Source organism: Prionailurus bengalensis, chromosome B2 (assembly GCF_016509475.1).
Source record: "Prionailurus bengalensis isolate Pbe53 chromosome B2, Fcat_Pben_1.1_paternal_pri, whole genome shotgun sequence".
NCBI classification, from domain to species: domain Eukaryota; kingdom Metazoa; phylum Chordata; class Mammalia; order Carnivora; family Felidae; genus Prionailurus; species Prionailurus bengalensis.
The window spans coordinates 152136191-152161747 of NC_057349.1; the positions used below are offsets into that span (position 1 = coordinate 152136191).

The 25557-nt window shown below is 50.9% G+C and overlaps 1 protein-coding gene across 14 annotated transcripts in view; it reads left to right on the forward strand.

Moving 5' to 3' along the window:
- FAM120B (family with sequence similarity 120B) overlaps positions 1-25557 on the forward strand; it is a 95447-nt gene that overhangs the window by 45789 nt on the left and 24101 nt on the right. For 11 of the 14 annotated variants that reach the window (XM_043592806.1, XM_043592807.1, XM_043592809.1 and 8 more), the window contains one exon: positions 24933-25139. In XM_043592806.1, the coding sequence (XP_043448741.1) occupies positions 24933-25139 (207 nt within the window). Of the gene's footprint in view, positions 1-17010; positions 19059-24932; positions 25140-25557 lie in introns of those variants that run through there. The other 3 variants (XR_006299119.1, XR_006299118.1, XM_043592817.1) reach the window with 2 other exon arrangements.

Below are 25557 nucleotides of genomic sequence, written 5' to 3' on the forward strand. Positions count from 1 at the left end.
TGTGGCCTGTCCAGTCAGACCAGGTACCTTCCCCGTTGTCAGAGCTTCTCCAGCAAAAATGGGATCTGTGCCAGCTGTTATTGGCGTCGGTTCCCTGTTAGGACCGTAACCGGGTGGTGTGTATTCTCCTCACGCGAAGGGCCGCTCCCAGGGGCCACTAGAGCCCCTGTGGGAAGTGTCCCAAGGAGGATGGAGGTTTTTAACCAGCGGTGGGGACTGAAAACAGATGCAGTTTCAGTGGCCTACCTTCTCATCAGCCCAGGGTCGTTCCCTCTTGGCTGTCTCGGTTGATTGGGTTGGTTGTGAGGGTGGGCAGGGCAGGCCCCCCCAGGGCCTCACTCCGCTCCCACTGCCGAGGAGCGCCTTGTCTGGGTGGTCCAAATGTCTGTCTTCACCATGAACAGTGGACCCACGTGGCTGCAGGGCTGGGCATCCCTGCTCGCTGGTACTCATGGGCAATTTAAAAAGTGCCCTGTTAGGTTTGCACCCAGCAATATTTCTCTTGTCCCAACAGCTTGACTCTAGCTTTAAGGTGGTATATGGCTTTACATATTTATTAAAAATCCAGGGAGGTAGATTATATATGTGAAGGTTATATCCCATATTATACATACATTCATTTACAGACGCAGAAGTCTGCGATCTATGACAAGGAGTCATCTGCAACAGTTACATAAAAAAAAGAAAAAGAAAGGGCTGCAGTGTTACTTCTAGTGAAGAAAAACGCAAAGACAGCTTGCCTTCCTCACGCACAAAGGGCAGTCACACAGCTAACAGGAGACGCTGTCCTCGGTGCTGAGAACACATGCAGGAGCTGGGCTTCCCAGCTGTAGCTGCGTCCTTTCTGAAAGCTGGCTGTGTGCTTGCTGCTCTTCCTGTCCGTGTTGATGACTGTGCATGCATGTGTTCACCTTACCGTTCTAGAGGACATGGTCGTCGTTGTACTTTGAATAGCTCAGGGGGGCCTTTGGCGCTTGGCTCGTACAGCCCATGTGAGAGCACACACAAAGGTGGGGTATGTATGGGATTAAGTTGGGATCTCTGCATACTTAGGAGGGAAAGTCAGCGAAGCAATGGACTGAATTACACAGTGATCAGATAACTTGTGAGGCCCCACTTTAAGGAGCTGTAGGTGGGGGGGCGGGTTGTTGGGGTTTTGCATCTGTGCAATTGAAGACGAGGTTGCCAAGGTAGAGGAGATAGTCGCGTGTCTTGAGGTATCCTGCAGACACTTCTGTCGATGCCTCGCCACCCTTGCCTGGCTCTGATAGCTCGGCCCCTGGCGTGTGACGGGGAGTTCTGGGCCTCCGGGAGCCCTGGTTCCTGATCCATCCTGTGCACACTGGCTTCTGATGTGGGCATGCATGTACTTGTCCAGAAATGTAGAAGGGCTAGAAGTAGCTATCTCACTCATTCTGTGGTATTTTGTCAGACACGGGTGCCTGCCCAGAGCATTTTGTGAAGTCCTCTAGAGAAGATGGGGTGTCCCCCTGCCACTGCTGAGCCAGGTAGAATGCAGCAAGCAGACGTGGTGCCTGCTCTCAGAAGCCTTCTGCTCTCCCCTTCCCAGAGCACAGTGGTGCTTTTCAGTTACCTCTTGCTGCTCTGTTGGGGAAGAGCCAACAGGATGCTTAGGACATTCCAGATGCCTCTCTGGTGTACCAGGGACCTGGGGAGCACTGTCTGAGTGCCCCAGCGGCTTCTTCAGAGCTTACAGGAGGCGGCAGCCACCTTTTCTGCTCATCACCACTCATCAGAAAGTGCCCAGTCATCTTTGATTGGGGAATAAAAGGAAAGAAATACGAATAAATGGAAGGAAAGACCTGTTATAAAATCCGAGCCATACCACATCAGAAGCAGCGCACTTCAGTGCCGCTGTAAGACTTTTCAAGACTTAGTGGATGCACGGCCCTTGGGGCACACGCGCCTCGGTGGTGTCACCGTGAGCCGTACCGACACCAGCAGCACCATGCACGTGCAGGGAGCATGGTTTGGCCCACAGTGGACAGGGAGTCTCATACGGGTGAGCTGTGTGCACAGCCCTGCAGTGAAGGTCAGCTAACGTCCATGCAGCATTAGCTTCTGGTTGGACTGGCCTCCACATGCCTCAGGCAAAGCCTGACTGTATTACGGTCCTCTTTACCCTGGCGCTCGGCGACCCGGCCCTGTTCATTCCGGGCACTCGGCGGGCAACTTGAGTGACAGCATTACTGAACGTGCCACTCTCGGTGAGGTTCCATCATCGTGTTTATCACACATAACACTCTTCACGCCTTTCCTGCGGGCGTCTCTGTTATGTGAGGCAAAACAGCCACCTTTGAACTCTTAAGACTCTAATAGTCTTTGAGTCTTCACGAACTCCTTGTGTAGTATGTAGGTTTTAAACTTCCATAGTTTAATAATTTATGTTGTAATATTGCAGAAATAATCTGGAAGAGTACTTAAAATGGGTCAGCCCCGGGGCGCCTGGGTGGCGCAATCGGTTAAGCGTCCGACTTCAGCCAGGTCACGATCTCGCGGTCCGTGAGTTCGAGCCCCGCGTCGGGCTCTGGGCTGATGGCTCGGAGCCTGGAGCCTGTTTCCGATTCTGTGTCTCCCTCTCTCTCTGTCCCTCTCCCATTCATGCTCTGTCTCTCTCTGTCCCAAAAATAAATAAAAAACGTTGAAAAAAAAATTAAAAAAAAAAAATGGGTCAGCCTTACTGTTCACTGCAAGTGTGGGCACTGCCCTTCGCCCTGAGGCTTCTCCACCTGGGCCTGGAGCCCGCCCCTCGCCCTCCCTGGGGGCTGCTGTGCAGATGGGCCCCGCTCCCTGTCTTTGCTTCCGCTTCATCCTCCGTCTTTAACTTGGTTTCTCTGACTGGCTCTGTCCTTTGGTGGATAAAGCAAAAAGCTTCTGCAGTAAACATTCGCAGCCAGTCACTTGCCTGCCTCGTTCTTCAGAGGACGCCGCAGGATGGGGCTGCATGTTTGCTGGTCTTCTCTGCCCCCTGTCCTCCAGCCCTGCAGGAGCATCATGCCTCCGTTGCACAAGGGCACTGAAGCAAAGGTTAGGAAGCGCTCTGCTGACACCGGGTCTCGTGCTGCCTTCTCTCTGCTTTTGAGCCTGTGGCGCACCTTTTATTTATTTTTGTTAGGTAGTACCTTTCACGTTCTAGACATCTTCCATTAGATACGTTCGCTGAGCCTCACTCTGGAGCACCAGTGTTGGTAGCTTGGGAGTAGAGCGAGGGCGGGCTGTTGTGGTGGGGACCTCGGTGGGGAGGCTGCGTGTCCCGAGTGGGATCTTCACGATGTCCTTCCTCTGCTAGACAAAGGCCTCCTTGGAGGGAGGGTCAGTGCTTTCCCTCCCATTCGCTTTCCAGTGCCTGGTACCCTGCTGCTATGGCCAGAGCCAGTTTGACTCCACAGACTGCTTGTGCAGGTGCAGCCCTTGTGAGGAAGCCCCCTCTGCAAAGCCCCTCTGCTTCTGACATGTCTCCACGAGGTTCCCAGCAGGACTGAAGAGATGGCTGTGGCTGGGGTCTGCCCTGGGGCCCGGGGGGCCGGCAGGGCAGAGCGGGAGGTGCAGGAGGCCCTTCCTCCTCCCAGCTATTCTCTTCGGGCAACTGCCGACATAGAATTTTACCACTGTGTTTGCTGTGGCTCGTGGTGGGAGGACCAGAGCCCTGGAAGCCACGTGTGGGCATGGGCGGCTGTGCAGTGGTTTCAGTCAGTTGGCTCCTGGCTTGAAAAGCAGAGTGAGGACCGTACAGCTCACAGCATGAAAGCGGGGAAGGAGGAGAGGGTGGGGCAAAAGTGGCAGAGAAGGAGGGTGCAGGAGAGAGGCCCATCCCATTTCTGCCTCATCCACTGGGAAGGCAAACCCCACATGGTTTCCTATCCCACAGCTCCCACCTGGTGCCCTGCTCGTGTGGAATTGAATGCATATATTCCTTTTTGTGAAACTGCTCACGCTTTTCAGACATTTGGATTTTCTGAGACCAAAATGTGATACGCCAAAGCTTATGGGAGACTTCCATCATGGTTACGTCTGAACATAGAGATAGGGATTCACATCGAACTTCAGAACTTGCCAAGAGTCGCAGGCAGAAGAGACGTCTGCACTCAGCTCCTGGACTTCTAGACTGTGTTCTTGCTGTATCAGGTCTATGTCATTCATTCTTGGATTTTTAAAACTATTGTATTTGGTACTTTCCTTTGACAGTATTTTATAATTATCTTGCATCTGAGAGATGTGTTTCTGCAGCTAAATTGTATGGTCCCAAGGGCAGGGACTGTATCTCATTCTTGTTTATAATCCTCCGGCATCTGGCATAAAACAGTGCCCAGTGAATGCTTGGCGAAGTGCCTCATAGCAGCGATGAATGATTTCTATGGAGCGGATCCACAACATGCAGTTTTATCTGTTTCCTGTGCTTTAACGTGGGGTCCGTATCACCTTGCTAGAGCACTGTTGGACGTTTAGCTGCTAGAGTAGAAATAAAGAAACAAGGCATTTTGATGTTTCTGTGGGCAATTTTCTGGTTCTGCGTTGGATCTGGGACTTCACCCTTTGATCATGTTCCTCGTTCTCAAATAATCTCCATCTGAAAAGAGGTTGCCAGCAGTGTTATAAATGACAGCAAGTGCTAGACCACGAACCCACAGAGGAAAGAATCACCAATCAGGACCAATCAAATCATCAAGACAAGGGCCTTGATGTCTCCATTCGGGAAACGTAGGCCTCCTGGGAGAACCTAGGTCAGAGCTCTTAGCAGAGCTGGGAGCAAGAGCAGGGCGGGCCAGGGCTTGGGGGAAACACGTGCACTCACCCACCCATCAGGGCCGCAGAGGGCCTCACCATGGAGTTCCTGAAGATGTTCTATTGCCACTGTTGGATGGAGCGACTTGTAACAGGCTTGGCATTTTTTGCTAAAACTGCATGCCTAGAAGTGGAATGTTTGATGAATCAAAGGATCTGTTTCTCTCGAAGGACCAGGAAATTCCTTGCTTTGGTGATGGGGATGATCCATCTCTGGGAGGAATATTTGTAACGTAAATCAGTTAAGGAAAAATAAGTAAAATATAGGTTCAGTGAGGTGCCACCATTTGGTGAGACGTCAGATGCCCAGATTTTTAAGCTAAAATGAAGCCTCTCTGCAACTAACTGTTAGGAAGTGGCACTAAATTGCTTTTACTGGGAAAGAGTGTCTTACCGGCTGAAGGTAAAACAGACTTACGGGATGAGACCCGCGGTCTGATGGGTGCGGTGTGGGTGGTGGGAACTGGTTGTGTTCTCACAGGAAGGGGCCGCCGTCCTTGGGGGGGCTGAGGAGCCGCCACTCGCCAGGTTTCTTACCAGAGTCTCCACTTGCCTTACAGTAGAGGGTGTTTGCGGACTTGGAAAGGGAAGGTTAGGTGATGTCTGCCTGGTCATGACCTGTGCACCGAGTGACAGGTGGTACAGGGTGTGGGGGACAGAGGTGCACACACCTGCCCGCCTGTGCCCCTGACGGCCCGCACCTGTCAGGAAGCCCATTGTTCTCCTGACGGGAGTGCGGGTGCCAGGGTGAAGCTCTGAGAGCCGGGGTGCTCGGGGCCTCCACACAGAGCACCTCGGCCTGGAGCCACAGCCATAGAGCTTGCTGAAAAGTAAACGACCAGGGTAAGGAGCGTCCTTGAATTGCAGGCTTTGGAAAAAAACATTTTGCACACACGGGAAACTCACTGACAACTCATTGAACCGAGTCTGTAAAATGGACAGTATTCATGGGCCTCTCCTCTTGGGATGTGGTTTCCGTGGACACGTGTCAGAGCACAGAGCTCACGGGGTCGCTCGGCGTCCTCCGACCACGGGTGGGTGCACAGCTCTGACGGAAGAGCACGCTGCCTCAGCTGTCTTCTCACCTCAGAAGAGTATCGAAAAACTGCTCTATAAGCCACTTTGAAGTTTGGGAGAAGACTCAAAGAAGGGTCATGTCTCATGACGTGCGGAAATTAGGTGAAATTCAGATCTCAGCGTCTAAGGTTAAGTTCACACCGCGACAGCAGAGTTGAGAGCTATGACAGAGACCGTAAGGCCCACAGCACCAGAAATACTGATCTCTGGCCCTTGGTAGACTTACCTGCTGGCCCCTGGCTTAAACCAGCAGGCAAGTCTGCAGGCTCTTCAGGGAGCAGAAAGGTCACTGGACAGTGTGTTTCCTAAGGACAGAGTCCGTCCCACTGGTCATTGTGCTGGGCCTGGCGTACATTCCTCAGGAACAGGAAAAATTAGAGCATTTTGGGGGGAAATTAGGAGGGCTTCGTAAACATCACACAGTTAATTTTTATATCATTCCTTTGAGGGAAATAACGTCCTTGTTATGTTGGTAGGGAAATGAAGACAAAGATTGGTGTCTTGGCTGAGGTCCCTTGAAGGGTCTGGTGAGGGTGCACGTTCTGTGCTCCGGAGTCCAGCCTGCCCATGACGAAGCCTGGATTTGGGGTCCAGGGGGTGGGTCCGGGACGGTGGCTGGTTCTTGTTGGATCCTCTGTGTTGCTCGATGCCGTACAATGTCTGATGCTCAGTAAGCTTCAATACTGAAGATGATGTTGTCTGCTGGAGCCAGATGAACGGGACCTTGGTGGTGGTGCAGGCAGGCTCTCCTGTCAGGCTCTCGTCACAGAGTGATTTGCCCAAGGTCAGGGCACCAGTGTGTGTCACAGCCACGTTAAGAAGTCAGGGCTGCGAGGTGCACCAGACATCATCATTGCTTCCCACCATCTCCCCGAACAGCCTCTAAAGTGAAGAGCAAACATGGCGTGTGTAACAGCAAGTGTAGAAATCTTCATTACAAGATCTTGAGTCAGTATTGCCCTGCTGGCGAACCGTCACTTTCCAAATCAAACACTTCAAATTCTAGTGATAAAATCAAAATGCTTCAAGGAGATCACATTTTTAAAGCACATCAGAATAAAATCTATGAAATGGTGCTTTACTGATTAAACTACTAAAACAGCCAGAGAAATACAGGATAGTGTAAATGTATATTAAAAGAGATATTTAGAAAAAATGCTTTTACTGTTAGGCGCTCAAAAAGTTGGTGAATGAATGAATGAATGAATAGTAGAAATAGAACCTATTGGGAGCGCCTAGGTGTCTCAGTGGGTTAGGTGTCCGACTCTTGATTTCAGCTAAGGTCATGATCTCATGGTTTGTGGGATCAAGTCCCGTGTCAGGCTCAGCGCTGACAGCACAGAGCTTTCTTGGAGTTCTCTCTCCCTCCTGTCCCCTGCTTGCACTTGCTCTCTCAGAATGGGAAAAAAAAAAAAAAAGAAGAAAGAAAGAATCTGTTGAAACTTTTAGTAGGCTTTTAAAGTTGATATGTAAGCACAGAAGATGACTCCCCAGATGGGTTAAATTAAATATGTCAAAGAAAACGTCTCCTGCTCTCGTGACGCTGGCGAGCTACAAGCACTGGGGCTGCGGGCCGCTGCCTGGCCCTGGTGCTACCCTGGTGCCTTTCCTGTGCTTCCGTCCCTAGAACTAAGGGGAGCTGTTTCTCTCTGTCCGGAGAGCCCGAAGGAAAGCAGATGTCCTCAGTGCCCACAGCCACCCTTCCAGGTTGTTCCGGAGGAGAGCTGGTGGCCGCCCATAGTTTAGTGAGGACAGGTTGGGCTGGCTCGGGACAGCAGGTGGGACACCTCATGGAAGTTCTCAGGGGAGATCTCTGCTGCCCGGATCTCCAGCACATAAGGGTCCAGGATGATCCAGATGCCCCACAGCTGACTTGCCTTTTCGGAAGAGAGACACGAGTCAGAATAGAGGTGTAGAGCAAGGCAGGCCACACCCGGGCCACCGCCTCCGAGCTCAGTGAAGCTGCTTGCTACACAGCCTCGCCTGTCCTGCCATGTGGCGTCTGTGGATGCTGGCAGGCCACAACAGCAAAATTGAGCAGCCTCAGCATGGAGCCTGGGAGCCGGCCATACGTCCGCACAGACACTCAGGCTGGCGGTACCCGGAAGAAGCTCCTGTCTGTTCTGGGTGCCATTCACACCTGCAGAGAAGCTGTTTGCAGATTGGGGCCTCAGCCCCTCTCGATTTGTCCTCTGCTGTCCTGCACTTCTCACTGTGAACCCTCCCTGGGACTTTGAATCTGGCCTCTGGCCTCCCCTCTGTTCGCTGCTTGCATCTGGGCAGAGATGAAGGACTGGTGCTTAGAGCTTTCACGCTGGGCCCTGGCCTGGCCTTTCAGGCATCCACAGTCTGATTCTGTGTCCCCAGTCCCATCCAAAGCCCCCCACCCCTCCCCTGCCCTGGAGGCAGGCCCTGCCCAGACCCCGGCCTCACTGCCTCCTGCATACACCTGCTGCAGAGGGGCCCCTTCCTCTGCTGGGTACCCACACATGGCGGTTGCTGATATGCTCCGTGACGCCTCGCCAGTGATGCCACATCTGCTTCAGGGCCTGTCCCCTTCCTCTCTCAGCGAGTAACCCTCTCTCCTGCTCAAGGATACCTGTCCCCTCTCCTGGGGTTTCCCTGGGCCACGGCTCTTCAGGACTGGACACTCGGCCTCATTCACCCCTGTGTCTTCCCTTGTACCCGCACTTTCTGGCAATTTAGCAGGTACTCAGCTAGTTTTGTTTAAATGGATTGAAATACATCCTCAGTTACTTGGGGTGGAAACTGAGTCCTCTGTGACTTTTATGGGATCTCTGTGCCTTGTCAGCACTCTGATGTTGATTTGCTTAATACTGTCATCAGTATTGTGTGCTTATGTTCGCGCCGGATGCTAGCAGACGCATTCTGTCCTTGTGAGTAAGAATATTCACGGGCGCCCGGGGGGCCCAGTTGGTTGAGTGTCCCGACTCTTGGCTTCAGCTGAGGTCATGATCTCAGGGTGGTGCAGTCAGGTCCCACGTGGGGCTCCGCCCTCACCTGGAGCCTTTAAGACTCTCCCTCTGTGCCAACTCTGCTTGCACGTGGGCGCTTTCCCTCTCTTTAATTAAAAAAAAAAAATTAAAAATAAGGAATCTTCAAATAAAATTTTTTTCTATAGAAGAAACAAATCTCAGGATGGAATTTTCATTTTAGCTTTCTGTTTCAAACCCCATTCCACGGATTGGCAGAAATGTACCCTGGCTTGAGGGGGGTAGGTGTCCCTGAGATGTCCTTGTCCCTCTCTCTATGCCTGTGGTCCCTGTGCTGCTCCCACACTGCCAGCCCATAGAACGTGGGTACCCCATGTAGCATGTCTCCCCTGGGCTTCAGCGGACCCACGGGTGGTGGCAGGGCCGGTGCCCTCTTCTTCCTGTCTCTGTGCCATTGCTCCAACATTTCACGCCTGTGGCAGATCAGAGCCTCTAAAGTTCTCCCAGGAGCTAGACATTGGAAAGTAAGAAGCCAGAACTTCATGACTTGTAGCCTCATTGCTCCTGTGTATTGGTTATAGGATGTCTTTGGTGACCACGATCCAGGCAGTAAGGGGGAAATGGTGGAATCACGGCTAACAGTTTAAATATTATCTCACTCTGTTTCTTGTAAAGGTTAGCCTTTTGTCATTCTCTTAAACTTTTCTGTGATTGTACATTCGTGAGTAGAGCTGTAGACCTCGTGGCGGTCGTGGGTCTGACGGCGGAGGTGGCAGTTTGGGTCTGACGGCGAAGGTGGGCGTGTGGCCATGATGTGCGAGGATGTAGGAGGGCAGAGAGGTGGAGGTTTCACCGAGCCCGTCTTTGGTGCCATAGGATGGTGTGGGATCTCCTGCGTGCTCAGCCACTCGGCCTAGAGAGGGTCCCGGGTAGGGGGATGGCCAGTGGTATGCTGGCCCACAGCAGCAGGCGCACACATACTGTGCCGCTCCCTCCGTGGTGTCCTCAGGCACCCCGAGGTCTTCAGGTCGACATGCCTTACACCCAGCTCTGCTTTCTCTTCTTTGCCCTGTTCTTTCGTCTTTCGTCTTTCCTGTAAGCCATCCAAAGAATACATAGAAATTGTTTTGTTTGTTTGTTGTGCGTGGTCATCCATTCTGGACCTTAAGAGCGTGTCAGGAGGGCTGCAGAGGAGAATGGTTGGTGCCCTGCCAGCTGGCACCTCGAGGCTCCCGTCCTGCTGACACTCGCTGCTGGGACAGTGTGCTGACCCAGCCAGGCAGAGAGTGTTCTCTCCACATGCTGCTCCCAGGGTGCCGCCGCCAGCCAGTCCCTGGGGCTCCGGGCTCCCGTGTCCTGCTCTTCTGGGCAAGTGTCCACCCATGCTCCAAGGGCATCTCTTGCACAGCACGCTCCTGCCTGGATTAAAGATGTGACACGAAGTGGCATTGGGTGGGAAGGGTGTGGGAGAAATGGCTCTCTTGTGTGGCTTCTCAAGACAGGCCGTGGAAGGGCCAGCCCTGCTGTTGTCACTGGCCCGGCACTGCCCCTCCCCTGCCCCTGTGCCTTAGGAGAAAGGGGAGCCCATTTGTATTTCCCTGCAAGGCGGCCTTGATGGATCTTCATGTATTTTCATGTAAGGTTTTGAATAAAAACAACAAGAAAATTTTAATTTTCTTATTGAAATATAACTGATATACAATGTTATATTAGTTTCAAGTATATAGTAAACGGCTATTTCTAAATGTTTATTTATTTTTGAGAGAGAGAGAGCATGAGCAGGGGAGGAGCAGAGAAAGGGGAAGACAGAGAATTTGAAGCAGGCTCCAAGCTAAGAGCAGAGAGCCGGACACGGGGCTCAAACTCAAAAACCATGAGATCATAACCTGAGCCGAAGTTGGACGCTTAACCAACCGAGCCACCCAGGCACCCCACTCAACAGCTATTTTTTTTTTTAATGTTTATTTATTTTTGAGAGAGAGAATGAGAGAGAGAGACCCAGAGTGTGAGCAGGAGAGGGGCAAAGAGAGAGGGAGACAGAGAATCTGAAGCAGGCTCCAGGCTCTGAGCTGTCAGCACAGAGCCTGACACGGGGCTCAAACCCACGAACCTTGAGATCGTGACCTGAGCTGAAGTGGGACACCGCCGACTGAGCCACCCAGGTACCCTTCCAATTTTTCTTTTTAAACATGTTTCTATGAAAGGAGGCTCGTGAGTTATCTGGCTGGCTCAGTTGGTAGAGCATCCGACTCTTGATCTCGGGGCTGTGAGTTCAAGCCCTACGTTAGGTGTAGAGGTTATTTACAAAAAAAATTTTTTTAACACTTTATTTTAGTTTTGAGAGACAGAGTGCAAGCAGGGGAGGGGCAGAGAGAAAGGGAGACACAGAATCAGAAGCAGGCTCCAGGCTCCGAGCTGTCTGCACAGAGCCCGATGTGGGGCTTGAACCCGTGAACTGCAAGATCATGACCTGAGCCGAAGTCGGACGCCCGCCGACCGAGCCACCCAGGCGCCCCTCAACAGCTATTTTTAAATTACCTGCTATGTGCAAGGTGAGGGGCCTTGCTGATAGGACGGCCCCACACACTCGCCTAATGCGTTTAACCTGAGAATGGTGTTCTCAGAGGCTCGCGTGTTTATCAGGCACATCTGGCCATGTCGTTCCTGCACTTACAAATAAATGGCTTTTCCAGGGCCTACCAACTATCCTGACTCCGGAGGGTGGAGTAACAGCGGGATGTGAACAAAGTCCAGACCAGCATCCTCCGCTGGTCCTGCCCCTGCCTATCGAGTCTCAGGCAGTACCCTTGGGGGTTACTTTGTACCGTTGTGCCTCACTGCAGGCAGGGGACCCTAAAGGTGAGCGGGAACTTCAGGCAGAACCTCTAAAATCTAATCAGCCTTTCAGACCAGAGGAGCTCCCAGGTTTGTTTTTGGTGTTTGGTTTGTTAGTGTTCTCACCCCGTGTGGGTTTCCAGTTGCTCACGGGACAATCCCGCTGGTGAAGCACTGTCTGAAACTGAGTTTAGGTTGGCTCGGGGGCTGCAGCTGGCCAAGAATGGTAGTTTTGTTCCATAGGATCATCGTTTTACATAACTGCCAATAAGCCCTAGTTAATGAGCCTTCCTTGGCATGTGAACCCACGCCACACCGTTGACTGTTTACTGTTAAATATTTCCTGTGAAGCTTTGGGACATCAGAACTGGTTTCTCCAGTTTCTGGGTCCCCACCAAATGCCCCATCACCTGGGCAGGAAACGTGCAGGGCTTAGCTTTTCCTCGTGTTTATTCCAAAGCACCTTAAACCCTATTTCTAAAACACGGGCCGCTCATCTTTATTGATTTTATTTATCTGTAAGGCCATACCTTTTAGCCACATGGAGCTGGTCCGTGCTTACTGGTGACTGAGCCTGGGCCAGGCCCAGCCTCCTGCCCTGACTTGGGCTCCCAGGGCCCTCAGCGCCAGTTGTTTGGGGAAGAAGAACGATGGCTCTGGGGTCCCTCTGGTGGGAAGGTGGCCTCAGAGTTTCGGGTGTCAATCCTGCAGCCTGTGAACACGGTCTGCCCTCCTCTTACCCCAGTTAGTGTAAGTCCGGGGCTTCCTCTGCTCACCGAGGAACCGGGGAGTTGTTGGTGGTCAGCAGGCTTCCCCCGTCTCTTCACTCTGTTTCCCATGTAACTTCAGCCAGTTTGGGACAGTCCTCTCCCTGAATAGACTTGTGGAGGAGAGGGGGCGGGTGTAGATTGTCTTCCAGCCCTCACGTTATAATCAGAAAAGGAAAATCACAAGGCAAATGTGGCTGAGAAATGCTTTTTATTTTTAAGTTTGTTTTATTTATCTTGAGACAGCACACGAGCTGAGGCGGGGCAGAGAGAGGGAGGAGAGAGTGAGAAGCCAGGCAGCTCCACACTGTCAGTGCAGAGCCCGGCAAGGGGCTCAGTCCCTCGGACCGTGAGACCATGCATGACCTGAGCCGAACGCCAAGAGTTGGCCGCTCAACCGACTGAGCCCCAGGCGCCCCTGGCTGAGAAATACCTTAACATGTTCTGGGAAGTAGAACTTTCACAACCTGACGCTTACAACGGTACCTTCTGCTTCCCAGATGTGGAGGCACAGGAGAGCCCCACCGGTGTGCCAGCTGATCCCGACACTAACGCAGTGCTAGCAAGCAGTTGTACGTGGCAGTGGCTCAACCTGGGTGAGCCAGCTGCGGGTCTGAGGCCCCGGCACCAGCCCTGCCTGTGCTGTCTGTCCCCTGGTCTCCCTGGGTTTTCCACGCTTGCTTGCTTCGAGCAGGAGGAAGAAAGCCATGTTTAGGAAACTGAATTAATGGCCGTACAGCTTCTTGAATTAAAAGTGTCCCTAAAGTGCCGGTGATGTCACCGCCCATCCTGTGACCCCAGGGCAGTGTCACGGCTTGAGACCAAAGTCCCGCATTAGTTGTCTCACCTGCTTTGACGTGGTTACGGGCTCACTTCTCTTACAGAAGTCATTTGTAGGCTGTGAGATGGGGCACAGCATGTCCAGTGCAGCTCAGTGAGCCTAGAGGAAGTGCAGTGAACGGTGGGCCCTCGGGGGCTCTGTTTCAGCTGCCCACTCCGCCCACACGAAGAACATGTCCTTGGTGCTGCCCTGTGCTCACCGGTGCCCAGGACCTGGCAAGTCCCGACTGTACCCGACAGGGTCGCCGGGGATGGTGTTTGATGCTGAGGCTTTGTTTTCACTTAAAAAAGTGACTGAGCATGAACATTGTCTTTTACGGTTATTTTCCAAGAGCAGACTTTACAGTCCTGAGTGACGCGCACGGTTGGTTGGGTGTTTACAAGATAAACTCTGCGGATCGCATCACTTGACCTTCCATCACTCGCGCCTTGCTGTAGCACATGACGACTTCGTATTTCTGGCAGTGGGGGAAAACTGCATTTGAAGGGCTTTTGGAGGACCTCAGTAGGTCGGGTTTGGGTGTAAATCTGTCTTCATTCCGTTGCACTTTGGTTCTTCAAGGACCTACACGTTTGCAGCGCACGTGGCACTCATCAGTACCGATGATGCGCTGGGACCAGGTGAGACCACGGAAACCCACACGAGGTATGTGACTCGCTCGCAGTTGCTCAGCTGGGACGGGGACGCCCAGCCTGGCTCTTCTTGTGGCAGCCTTGGCACTTGGGCCGCTCCTGAGCTGCGGTTAAAGTGAGCGTGTGGAGCCTGTCCACTGTGCGACCATGGCTGTGACCCGTGTTCCGGCCTGGAGTTTGCTAGTTCAGCACCCCGCTGAACGAGGACTCACAGAGGAGTGCTCACGGTGTGCACACGTGTGGACAGCAGGGCCTCCTAGAGCGGAAGCTGGCACAGCACAGCTCTTAGGGCCGTGTGCTATCCTCAGCGGCACACGGCCGGGCACACCGTGCCTGCCTGTGCTACAGAGAGAGGCCCCCGGCTTGTGCAGAGTCACGACCTGCCCCGTGTCACGTGGCACATGTACAGGAAGGCAGCGGTTGTATCCTTGTACACAAGCATCATGTTATGAACTGGAGCCGATGTACTTCCTAACAGAGACGCTCTGCCTGCCATTTGTAGGGTCTTAATAGAGAAGTAAATCTCATATGTCATGTTGATACTTAAGCAGCAAGTTCACTCTTTCAGTAGAAACTGAATGCTGGCCCAGTGCCAGACCTGTACTGGGGGCGCAGGGCCAGGAAGGTGGTCGTCCCGGGAGGGTGGCTCAGCGGGAGTGCCGCCATGGTGACCTCCTCCTGGGGCGCGGGGGCAGGGAGGGCATTCCTGTCCCCCCAGCTCCTCCAGGCATCTACCCCTGCACTGGGATTTGATGAGTCAGAGGTGAGAATAGAGTAAGGACAGGAGGGCCTCAGAAGGGAACAAAGAAATTCGTTGGGTTCATTGAGCAGCTTAGAGCCTCTAGAGGTGGTCACAGCTGGGACTCCCCTGGCTGTTGAGGAATCCAGGGGGCTTCGGACAGCAGAGTGACATGAAGCCCAGCCCTTCATGGGGGGACCACGTGTGCCAGTGCAAGCGGGGCCTAGAGTGGGGACAGAGTGGGTTCAGCGAGGGGCCTGGCGTGGTGGAACTGAAGGTCGAGGTGAAGAGAAAAGTGGTGCAAAGTGTGCAGGAGGCAGGAGGAGCCTGGCGTGGGATCCTGTTTTCCTGGATCAGCTGTCCGAGGCGGGAGGTGAAGAGCTCCGTTTGGGGAGGGTCACATGTGAGATGTATGTCTGCACAGCGGGACTTACAAGTCTGGAGCTTGGGGAGAGTTGGCGTTGGAGGTGGACTTGGGAAGCATGAGCGCATGCGGGTTTATCAACACAGGGAGAAGAAAGAGGTGTGGCCTGAGGACGTCCGCCGGGGGTCTTGAGAGCAAGCACCCTCATTAGGGATGGCAGAAAGAGCGTGGCAGAAGACGGGCACCTAGTAGGCCGGGCGCCCGTGTGTGGGTGCGGTCAGGAGAAAGGATGAGGAAATGAACGTTGGACTTAGACCTGGAACAGCTTCTGGAGAGCAGTGGGGTGGAGGCCGGTGGGGGGTGAGGGTGCTGAGACAGGTGAGGGTGAGACCCCCTCCCCTCCATAGGGCCTGGAGGGGGGAGCGTGGAGAGGGAGAGGATCGGGGGCCAGGTCAAGGGTGACTGAGTGCAGGCACAGGGGCGTGGGCACCCTAAAAAGGAGAAGGAAGTTTCCTGCTTCAGTACAGCCTGTTGTGTGAGCCACTCGTGAGTGGCTCATATGGTGTTTCCTGACCCCGCGTGTCCAAGAGAGAGCGTGGCCCATTCTTGGTAGCCCGGAAGCCCTGAGAAAGCTGGGATCAAAAGGGAAATGATTATGTTTGAGAAACAAAACTATCAACACATCCAGCCCTTTAACACTGTGACCTTATGCCCAGTTTAATGTGCTTTTCTTGGTTTAGACTTTATTTTTAGTGTTTGATAATTAAATGGGTAATAGAGGCTCCAAAACTGCCCGTGTCTTTTGGTGGAATTTCCTCTGTTAACACACTTTGCAAACCCTCCAGCAAAGATTACGTCAATCTAAGGAAAGCAATTGCTGGTCCCAGGGTTACGGCCGTCTATTTCAAGTACTCACCTGCCACGGTGTGTGTTTATTTTTGTCAGACCCTGAATTGTTGTTGTACGTATGGTATAATTTTGAGGATTCTTTAAATGGGAGTCTACGAACTGGAACAGGAAAAAAATACATCTTTATTTTCACCAACTTGTAACTGAAATTCATCATTTCCCTTATGTAGTCAACAAATCCTAATAATAATGGCAGCACCTGTGGCTTTGTCACCAGGAGAAATCACAGAGGATCCCACGTTACGTTACAGTTGGAGAAATTCATACATGTTATCTCCTGTCCTCATTTTCTCAAAATTATGGTTATTACGGCCACTGTTTTCTTGTTATCTTTTAAGGTACATATGGAGAAGTTACTGTAAATTACTGCATTGTAAATTTATGTTATTTTGAAAACTATACTGTAACTAATTCTTTTATAAACCTATGTATTTTATTGTATATATTTAATGTTATTCTGAGAAAGAACCCATAGGTTTCACCAGGTTGCCAACAGTATTTTTGGTACGAAAACATCGAGAACCCAGCTGTGGAGACCAAGTGTGTGGGAGATACATCCTGAGGGTGTCTGGGTGGGTTTTCCTGTTGAAGACAAATAGAAAAGCTAACAAAATATTTTTAAAAATAATAAATCAAAGTATCAGATGGCTAAAAGGGCCATAACGAATTACTGAGTCGCGACTGTAGGAAACAGAAGTCCAGGAAGGTCAGCCCAGCATTTGGGAACCACTTTTGCTCCAGAGTATTTGCCTGGTGAGAAAGGAGAAAATATAATTTGCCACCGTCAGGAGTAGACGAGGTATCGCCACAGACCTGCCGAGAGCAGAAGGGTTAAGGGAATGCTTCGGGCAGCTTTACACGTACACAAATGCAGCAGCTTAGATGTAATAGACCAGATACCCCTAAAACACACATGACTGCAGTCTACTCATTACTAACAGATAGTTTAGACGGCCACATAACTGTTAAGGAAACTGCATTCACAGTTTTCAAAACTCTCTCCAAAATACATCTATAACCTAGTTGGTTTCACCGGGTCATTTATCAGTGTTCAAAGAATTAATGCCACTTCTACCCATTACCTTCCAGAAAATACAAGGAGATGGAATACTTCCCAACAAGACCAATATTACCCTGATACCAAACCCAGATAAATGAATTACAAAAAGGGAATACGTCAGACCGATGTCCCTTGTGAACATAGACACAGAAATCCTTAACGAAATGTTAGCAGATCAAATCAAGCAATGTGTAAAAAGAAGCACACGGACCAAGTGGGATTGTTTATTGCAGGGATGAATGGCTGATTCAGAATTCAAAAATCTGTCTCTGCAATTCTCTAAAATGCTAATGAAGAAAAATCACATGACCACGTCAGGTATTCAGAAGAATAGGCATAGAGGGGACCTTCTTCACCTCAATAGAGAATATCTACAAAATCCCCTGCAGCTGGTATCATGCATACCATGGAAGGACTGCATGTGTCCCCCTGCGGTGGTGAATAAGGCCAGGAGGTCTGCTCACATCGCCCCTCTGGAGCTCAGGGCTGGCACTTGTGGCCTGTGCACCGAGGCTGGGAAAGGAAGTAAATGACATGCAGATCACTGAGTGAGAAAAAACTATCCCACTTTGCACATGACAAGATTCTCTACATAGAGAATCCCAAGGAATCTACCAAAAAACTCCTAGAGCTGGTGAGAGTTCAGCAAGACCTCAGGCTGAAGATCAACATAAAAGAGTCTGTGTGCTGAGAATTATAAAATGCTGGTGGAAGAAGTCAAAGGAAATCCAGGTTCGTGGAGAGAGACATACCATGCTCATGGACTGCAAAGCTCTGCACAGTGGAGAGCTCAGTTCTCCAAATTGATGGACTGTTTCCAGCAAAATCCCAGCAAAGGTGTTTTTGTTGTTATTAATATGACAAGATTATTTTCAAATTTATATGGAAGAGCAAAGAAACTAAAATATAGCCAAAACCATTTTGAAAAAGAACAAAGCGGGAGGAATATAGCTTGTTAACATAGCTTGTTATGTAACCACACTGATCGAGACAGCGTGGATGGGCTGAAGGATGGACACGTGGGTCAGTGGAACCGAGCAGAGAACCAAGAAGCAGAACCACAAAGGTACTGCCAGCAGATTTGGGCAAAGTGCAAAGGTCTTGTCGACAACACGTGGTGCTGGAGCATTTGGACAACCACAGACAGTGGAGTCGTGACCTTAACCTTACTGTTCATTCGTGGAAAGTTGAACTCAAGTGGAGCACTGAGCTAAGTGCGAAGTATAGCACTATAAAACTTTCAGGGAAACAGGAAACCTTCGGGATCTAGGGCTCGGTAGAGAGTTCTTAGGTTTCACATCAGAAGCATGATCCACAAAAGAAAATTAATGAATTGCACATCATCAGAATTAAAAACTTTTATTCTGTAAAAATGAGGAGACACCAAGCTACTGACTGGGAGAAAAATATTTGCCAACATGTCTGACAAAGGTCTTGTAAGTAGGAAATTAAAGGAGTTTCAAAACTTAGCAGTCAAAAACAAACAGCCCACTTAGAAAGCAGACAAAAGACACAAATAGACATTTCACTAAAAAAGATATTTGGGTGTGAAATATCAAGCAGTTAAAAGTCTTTCAACATCTTTGAAGCCACAGTGAGGGGCCACTGCATATATATCAGAGCAGCCAAAACTACGCACGGTGAAGGTGGCAAAGGCTGGCAAGCATGGGGGTGCTTGGAGGCCAGCTGCACAGTGAGGGGAGCGCTGGGAAAAGTTCGTCGGTTCTCTAAAAAGCTAAGCGTGCACTTACCGCGTGCCTCAGCGGTTCCCCTCCTGGGCACTGGTCCCACAGAAAGGAAGACTTCTGCTCACACGGAACCTGGATGTGAGCATTCACAGCAGCTGCGTGTGTGGCAGCGAGAGCTGGAAACGAGAAATGTCTTTAAATAGGCGAGCGCTCAAACCCCTGGCCCATCCACACTGTGGGGTGGGACCAGCCGTAAAAGGGAGGGCCTCACACACACAACAGCGTGAGCGGAACTCAGTGCGTCGTGCTGAGCGAGGAAGCCAGCCCCGCACAGCCACACTCTTGGAACGAGACAGGGAAACGGAGAGTGGGGCAGGGCCCCGCCGAGGCTGTGCGCGAAGGGGGTCTTTGTGGTGCTGGAGCAGCTGTGTCATGGCGGTGGTGGTGGCACAGGTTGCTCCTGTGATGGAAACTGCGTAGCACACACGCGCACACATGTACGCGCGTGTGGAGGGGCCCATCTCCTGGTCTTGATGCTGCACCATGGAGTGTAGAACGTTAGCACTACGGGGAACGGGGTGCGTCCATGGGACTCTCCATGCAACCCTTGCAGCTTCCTGTGAATCTGTCAGCACGGCAAAATAAAAGTCCCAAAGTAGCCACGCGCTGCCTACAGACACACACCTGGGGTGGAGGAACACCAAGAGTCTGGGAAATAAGGACAGAAGTGAGCCACGTTCTCGCCTTGAGAAACTGGTGTGGCCATGTTGCAGGAAGTGGACTTCAGGCGGGGATCGCCGGAGACGAGGGCTGTGTCCTGATGACGTCACAACTGGCTGACAGCGAAAATTAGCGTGAGCAGCTTCAACGGTATTTCCAACGAAGAGTGGCAGACTTGAGAAGAGAGCTCAGCAAACCGTGGCCCTGTGGGCTGGATCCAGCCCATAGCCTGTTTTTGTACCATCCTGCGAGCTAAGAATGGTTTTTACGGGTTTTTTTTAATGTTTATTATTTGAGAAAGAAACAGAGAGCAAGCAGGGAAGGGGCAGAGAGAGAGGGAGGGAGACAGAATCCGAAGCAGGCTCCAGGCTCTGAGCTGCCAGCACAGAGCCCGACGCAGGGCTCGAGCCCACAAGCCGTGAGATCACGACCTGAGCCGAAGTCGGACGCTTAACCGACTGAGCCCACCAGGCGCCCCGGTTTTTACATTTTTTTTTTTAATTTTTTTTTTCAACGTTTATTTATTTTTGGGACAGAGAGAGGCAGAGCATGAACGGGGGAGGGGCAGAGAGAGAGGGAGACACAGAATTGGAAACAGGCTCCAGGCTCTGAGCCATCAGCCCAGAGCCCGATGTGGGGCTCGAACTCACGGACTGTGAGATCGTGACCTGGCTGAAGTCGGACGCTTAACCGACTACGCCACCCAGGCGCCCCAGCGGTTTTTACATTTTTAAAGTGTTGTGTCTAAAAAAGAATGTTCAACAGAGACCGCACAGGGCCAGCAAAGCCTGGCATCTTTACTGTCTTGACTCTTCACAGAAAAAGTTGATTGATTGAGCCCTGCTGTAACACATCCCTCTCCAGAGCTGATGGAGCGAGCAGAGGGAGAGTCACTAAGGGTCAGAGCACGAGAACACAGTGCACACACTTGACCTCCTCAGCATATAGATGTGCACCCCAGCGTTGCAGGACAGAGTGGACATGGGGACCGCTGGCATCGACCGTGTGGTGGTCCTAGTGCCAGCCAGTCTCAGACCGTGGAGGCTGTCAGTCTGCTTTCTGACCACAGCAGAAGTGAGCTGGAAACCAACAGTAACACAAAAATTGAAACTCCCAATTATTTGCAAATTAAATAGCATAGCGCTGACTAACTCATGGGTGGAAGTAGAACTCACAGTAGATATGAAATAATCTGAATGACAGTGAAAATGGTAATATTGAAGTTTGCACATGAAGCTAAAAGCTGTTCTTAGCCGGAAATATACAGCATCGAATGAATATGTTGGGAAAGAAGGAAGGCTGAGAGCCCGTGGTGTGAGTTGACGTCTCTGTAAATTAGAAATGAGCAGGGGTGCCTGGCGGGCTCAGTTGGTTGAGTGTCTGGCTGTTGATTTCAGTTCAGGTCATGATCTCCCGGTTTGTGGGATCGGGCCTCTCATTGGGCTCTGCGCTGACTGCTTGGGATTCTCTCTCTCCCTCTCTCTCTCTCTCTCAAAATAAATAAATGTTAAAAAAAGAGAAATGAGCAGATCAAACCCAAAGAGTGTGACAGGAAGATCAGAAGAGCAACTATCAATAGGAAATCATAGGAAAGGAGAAAGCATAAACGGCCCATTGGAGCGGCATCCTTGCAGGTCATGTGGGCACTAAGGAGATAATGAGAGGGTATTATGAACAGCATTACACCAATGAATTTGGAAGGTTAGGTAAAATGAACGTACTCCTCAAAAAATAGTCTATTTAGTAAGACTGAAACAGGAAGAAATAGAGAATCCAAATGGTTCTAAATCGGTTGAAGACATTGACCCTGAATCAGGAAACCACAAATCCCGATGGCTCCTAGCAAACATCCCTAATACCTAAGGAGGAAGCAGCATTGCTAGTCCAACTTCTCTTAATCCAGCAAAACCTTGGTACCAGAGACAAAAACAAATGAAAATTATAGGCCACTCTCTTTCATGAAATTAAATTCAAGACTTCCAGATAAAATACTAGCAAATTAAATCTGGCAATATGTAAAACTGATACAGAGTTGATTTAACATTTGAAACCAGTATGATTCGCTGTAGCACAATAAATAAGAAAAAGCATATGGTTTTGTTAATGGATGCAGTAACAGTATGTGATTCAATTCAGTACCTGTTCATGATAAAACCCTCAGTCCACTAGGGTTAGAAGGGCACTTCCTTAATCGAGTCAAGATTAAAATCCACGGCAGAAATCACACTTAATGGTTAAATATTGAAAGATTTTCCTCTCTAGTGGACGTGAGTGTGGGGTACCTTCCTTCACCATGTCTGTCGAATCGGAAGCCATGGCCAGAAAAGTCAGAAGAAAGAAATACAAGGTGTAGGGTTTGGAAGAAATAAATAAAACTTGTCATCATTGACAGATGACATGATTACGTGAATGGAAAATCACATCTACAGAACCATCATTAGAAGTAATAGGCGGATTTTACAGGTGCTAGATTCAAAGCATATACAACGCAACTGTACTCTGTAAAACAATACCAGGTAAAAATAACACCCCAGTTTTATGTTTATACTGACCTCAAAGAAAAAACAAGGATAGGAAAAAACAAAAGTTGTATAAAATCTCTACATGGACAGGCACAAAACATTTCTGAAAAAACCTAGCTTCAAGAAGACTCACCATTTAAAGGTGTCTGTGGTCCCCAAAGTCATGTTAGAATCTGTGCGTTTCCTGCACAAAGTCCGTGCAGTGGCACACGGGAGGGCAGTGAGGACAGCCTTCACGCTCACAGCATGAGACAGCTTCACAAGCGGTGTCACCATAAGCCAGAACCTATGCTGCCTGATTCATTTCTGTAAATTCACAAGCAAGTAAAACCAGTGACAACTTGAGAGGCTGGTGGGTGCTTACCATTTGGGGGCAGTAGGGGTGACAGGGAGGCCACCAGGGCTTCCTTATGCTGGCAGCATGTGCTTTGTCGCCTAGGTGTTGGTTACATGGTTTGTGAAAATCCAGCTGGCACACGTAGGATCTGTGCTTTGGGGCTGGCATAGCTCATGTATAATTGGGATGTATGATCAAGTACACAAGGGATGAGCACAAGACATGAACAAGAATTGATTCCATTACAGAAAAATCTGCCCAATTAGAGAATTTCTCCCGGCGCCTGGAGAAAATACGTAACATCTGTGTTAGGCACGTTGCCCATTGGTCTGCCATTGAGTAGGCGCTGTGGTCTGAGCATTGGGGTGAGGCCCACAGTGCTGGGGCCAGGGTGAGGAAGCTGAGGAATGCTCACAGTCTGCAAGGTCGAGGCAGAGAAGAGGGGGTGTTTTAGACCGAAGTGGTCCCGTGGCACACTGTCCAGTTGGGAGGGCTTAGCTGCATGTGGCCCTGAGCACTCGAAGTGGGGACAGTGCATCTGAGAAGCTGACCGAGTTTGGTTTGTGGTTCATTTAAATTCAAATATCACACATGGCTCCTGGTGGCCAGCTCTGGTGGTGCAGTTCTATAGATGGACAGCTACAGCGTGTGCATAGATGAGGAGGTGCAAGGGCTTGATGCACTGAACACGCAGTGATGATGGAGGGTTCCTGAAGGGCAGTGAGGTAGGTCGTGTGTCGGGGAATGGCCGGCCAGCACAGGCCTCAGCTGGAGAAGCCTGTAGAGCAGGGAACGAGGACCCCCACCTTGAATTAATCAGCGTCCCCGCAGCCCCACAAACCTCTTCTGTGGTGGCTCGTTTTAGGACAACTTAAAAAGCAGTGCTATACAACAAATACATTTTCTTTTTTTAAAACATTTATTTATTATGAGAGAGCGTATGTGTGCACACGTAAGCCAGGGGGAGGAAGAGGAGGAGAGAGAGAATTCGACTCCACGCTCAGCAGTGAGCCCAACGCAAAGCTCCGTATTACAACTGTGAGATCATGACCTGAGCTGAAGTCAAGAGTTGGATGCTTAACTGACTGAGCCACCCAGGCGCCCCAACAAATACACTTTCCTTAAACCTTAGATTAACTCTAGGGTAATCACAGTTGGTGATAACTTTCTTAAAATGATGATCTTAAAATGATCGATAACTGAAGTGAACCCTTAAAAAGGAGTTAAAATGTCTTTGATTTATTTTGTGGTTGATTTTGGTTTTATGAACTCTATTAGAGATGCAGTGACATTTAAAATAGCCACCATTGGGGGCGCCTCGGTGGCTCAGTCAGTTGAGTGGCCGACTTCAGCTCAGGTCATGATCTCGCAGTTTGTGGTTTTGAGCCCTGTGTCGGGCTCTGTGCGGACAGCTTGGAGCCTGCAGCTTGCTTCGGATTCTGTGTCTCCTTCTCTTTCTCTCTCTCTGCCCCTTCCCCACTCATGCTCTGTCTCTCTCTCTCTCTTTAAATTTGAATAAACTTGGGGCACCTGCATGGCTTAGTCTGTTAAGCATCCGACTTTGGCTCAGGTCATGATCTCGCAGTTCGTGGGTTCGAGCCCCGCGTTGGGCTCTGTGCTGACAGCTCAGAGCCTGGAGCCTGCTGCGGATTCTGTGTCTCCCTCTCTCTCTGCCCCTCCCCCACTCACGCTTTCTCTCTCTCTCTCAAAAATAAATAAAACATTAAAAAAAAAAAATTTAGGGGCGCCTGGGTGGCGCAGTCGGTTAAGCGTCCGACTTCAGCCAGGTCACGATCTCACGGTCCGTGAGTTCGAGCCCCGCGTCAGGCTCTGGGCTGATGGCTCAGAGCCTGGAGCCTGTTTCCGATTCTGTGTCTCCCTCTCTCTCTGCCCCTCCCCCGTTCATGCTCTATCTCTCTCTGTCCCCAAAATAAATAAATGTTGAAAAAAAAAATAAAAAAAAAAAAATTTAAATAGCCACTGTCGAATTGGAGCAGCCTAGGTCAACCAGACACCTACAGATTTAGTGGAGCTAACCTTGACCAAACCATGTGGACATGTGCTTAGGTGTCAGTTCACCTGTGTGCGTTCAGCACAAGCCAAGAATGCCAGAACCGTGAGCGGCGGCAAGCTCTCACCGAACGCAAGAGCCCGCCTGTAGCACAGCCACAGCCAAGCACAGTGAGCGTGTGTGATGTCAGGGTAGATCTGGCAACGAAAAGAGAAATTTAGATTCGTATGACCTTAGTTTGTGAAAAGTTACTCACCAGCCCTGTGCGATAATACCTATAATTGGAACAACTGAGTGTGATTTTTTAAGAATGCGGTGAATTCATCGGTATCTCAAATGATGCTCTCTTGGCTTCTCTTCCTTTGCCTTCGCTTTTAAAGAAACTCAGAGGCGAGTACCCCTGAAGGAGACGACCTTGCAGGGTTTCCTGGTGAACCGCAGCTCTGACACGTGAAGGAGCCGTTCCGAGTCGTAGCCCGGTGGGCGATGTATGCACAGGCCCGGGCAGATGCCTGAGGTGTGCACGGTGGGTGTGCGAGTGAGCACGCACACTCACGGGTGCCGCTCCCTGTCACGTCCCCTGAGCAGCAGAGTGAGCGCACGGCGCTGAGGGGCAGCGTCCGCTTCCCCACACGCGTGACCCCTTCTTTACGTTCTCCGTGTGCCCCCACAGCTTGACTACATCGACGCCCGAGCCGTGCAGCTTGGCTCCCTGCTGGTCCGCGGCCTTACCACTTTGGTCTTGGTCAACAGCGCGTGCGGCTTCCCCTGGAGGATGAGTGACTTCATGCCCTGGAACGTGTTTGACGGGAAGCTCTTCCATCAGAAGTACCTGCAGTCGGAGAAGGGGTGCACCGTGGAGGCTCTGGTGGAACAAAACGTGAGTCCGTGGTGGTCTCCCATTCAGAAATAACGAACAGGCTTGGTCAGGTCTCAGAGGCGTCATCAGGCTCAGAGTCCTTGGCCAGACGTCCGTTCTGTCTGTCCCAGCGGCCACCTCAGTGAGGAAGGCACACACGCGTCCCGGAAACGTCCCACTGGAGGGGGCTCGCATTCCCACCTGGGATCTTACACCGTTAGCACAGATGCCGCTTACCTTGTGCAAACCACTGCTCTTCTGACCCAGAAAGCCAGAAGCGCGGGATGGGAGGCCTGAGGCCTCAGGGCCAGCGTACGTCCTAGCTTCCCCTGAAATGCCACCGTGGGGCTTGAGTCCCCCAGACTCCCGCCGAGGGAGAGTGCGGAGCACCCCGCCCAGTCCAGCACAGCCCGTTTTCAAGTGCTTTCTCTCCTTTGCC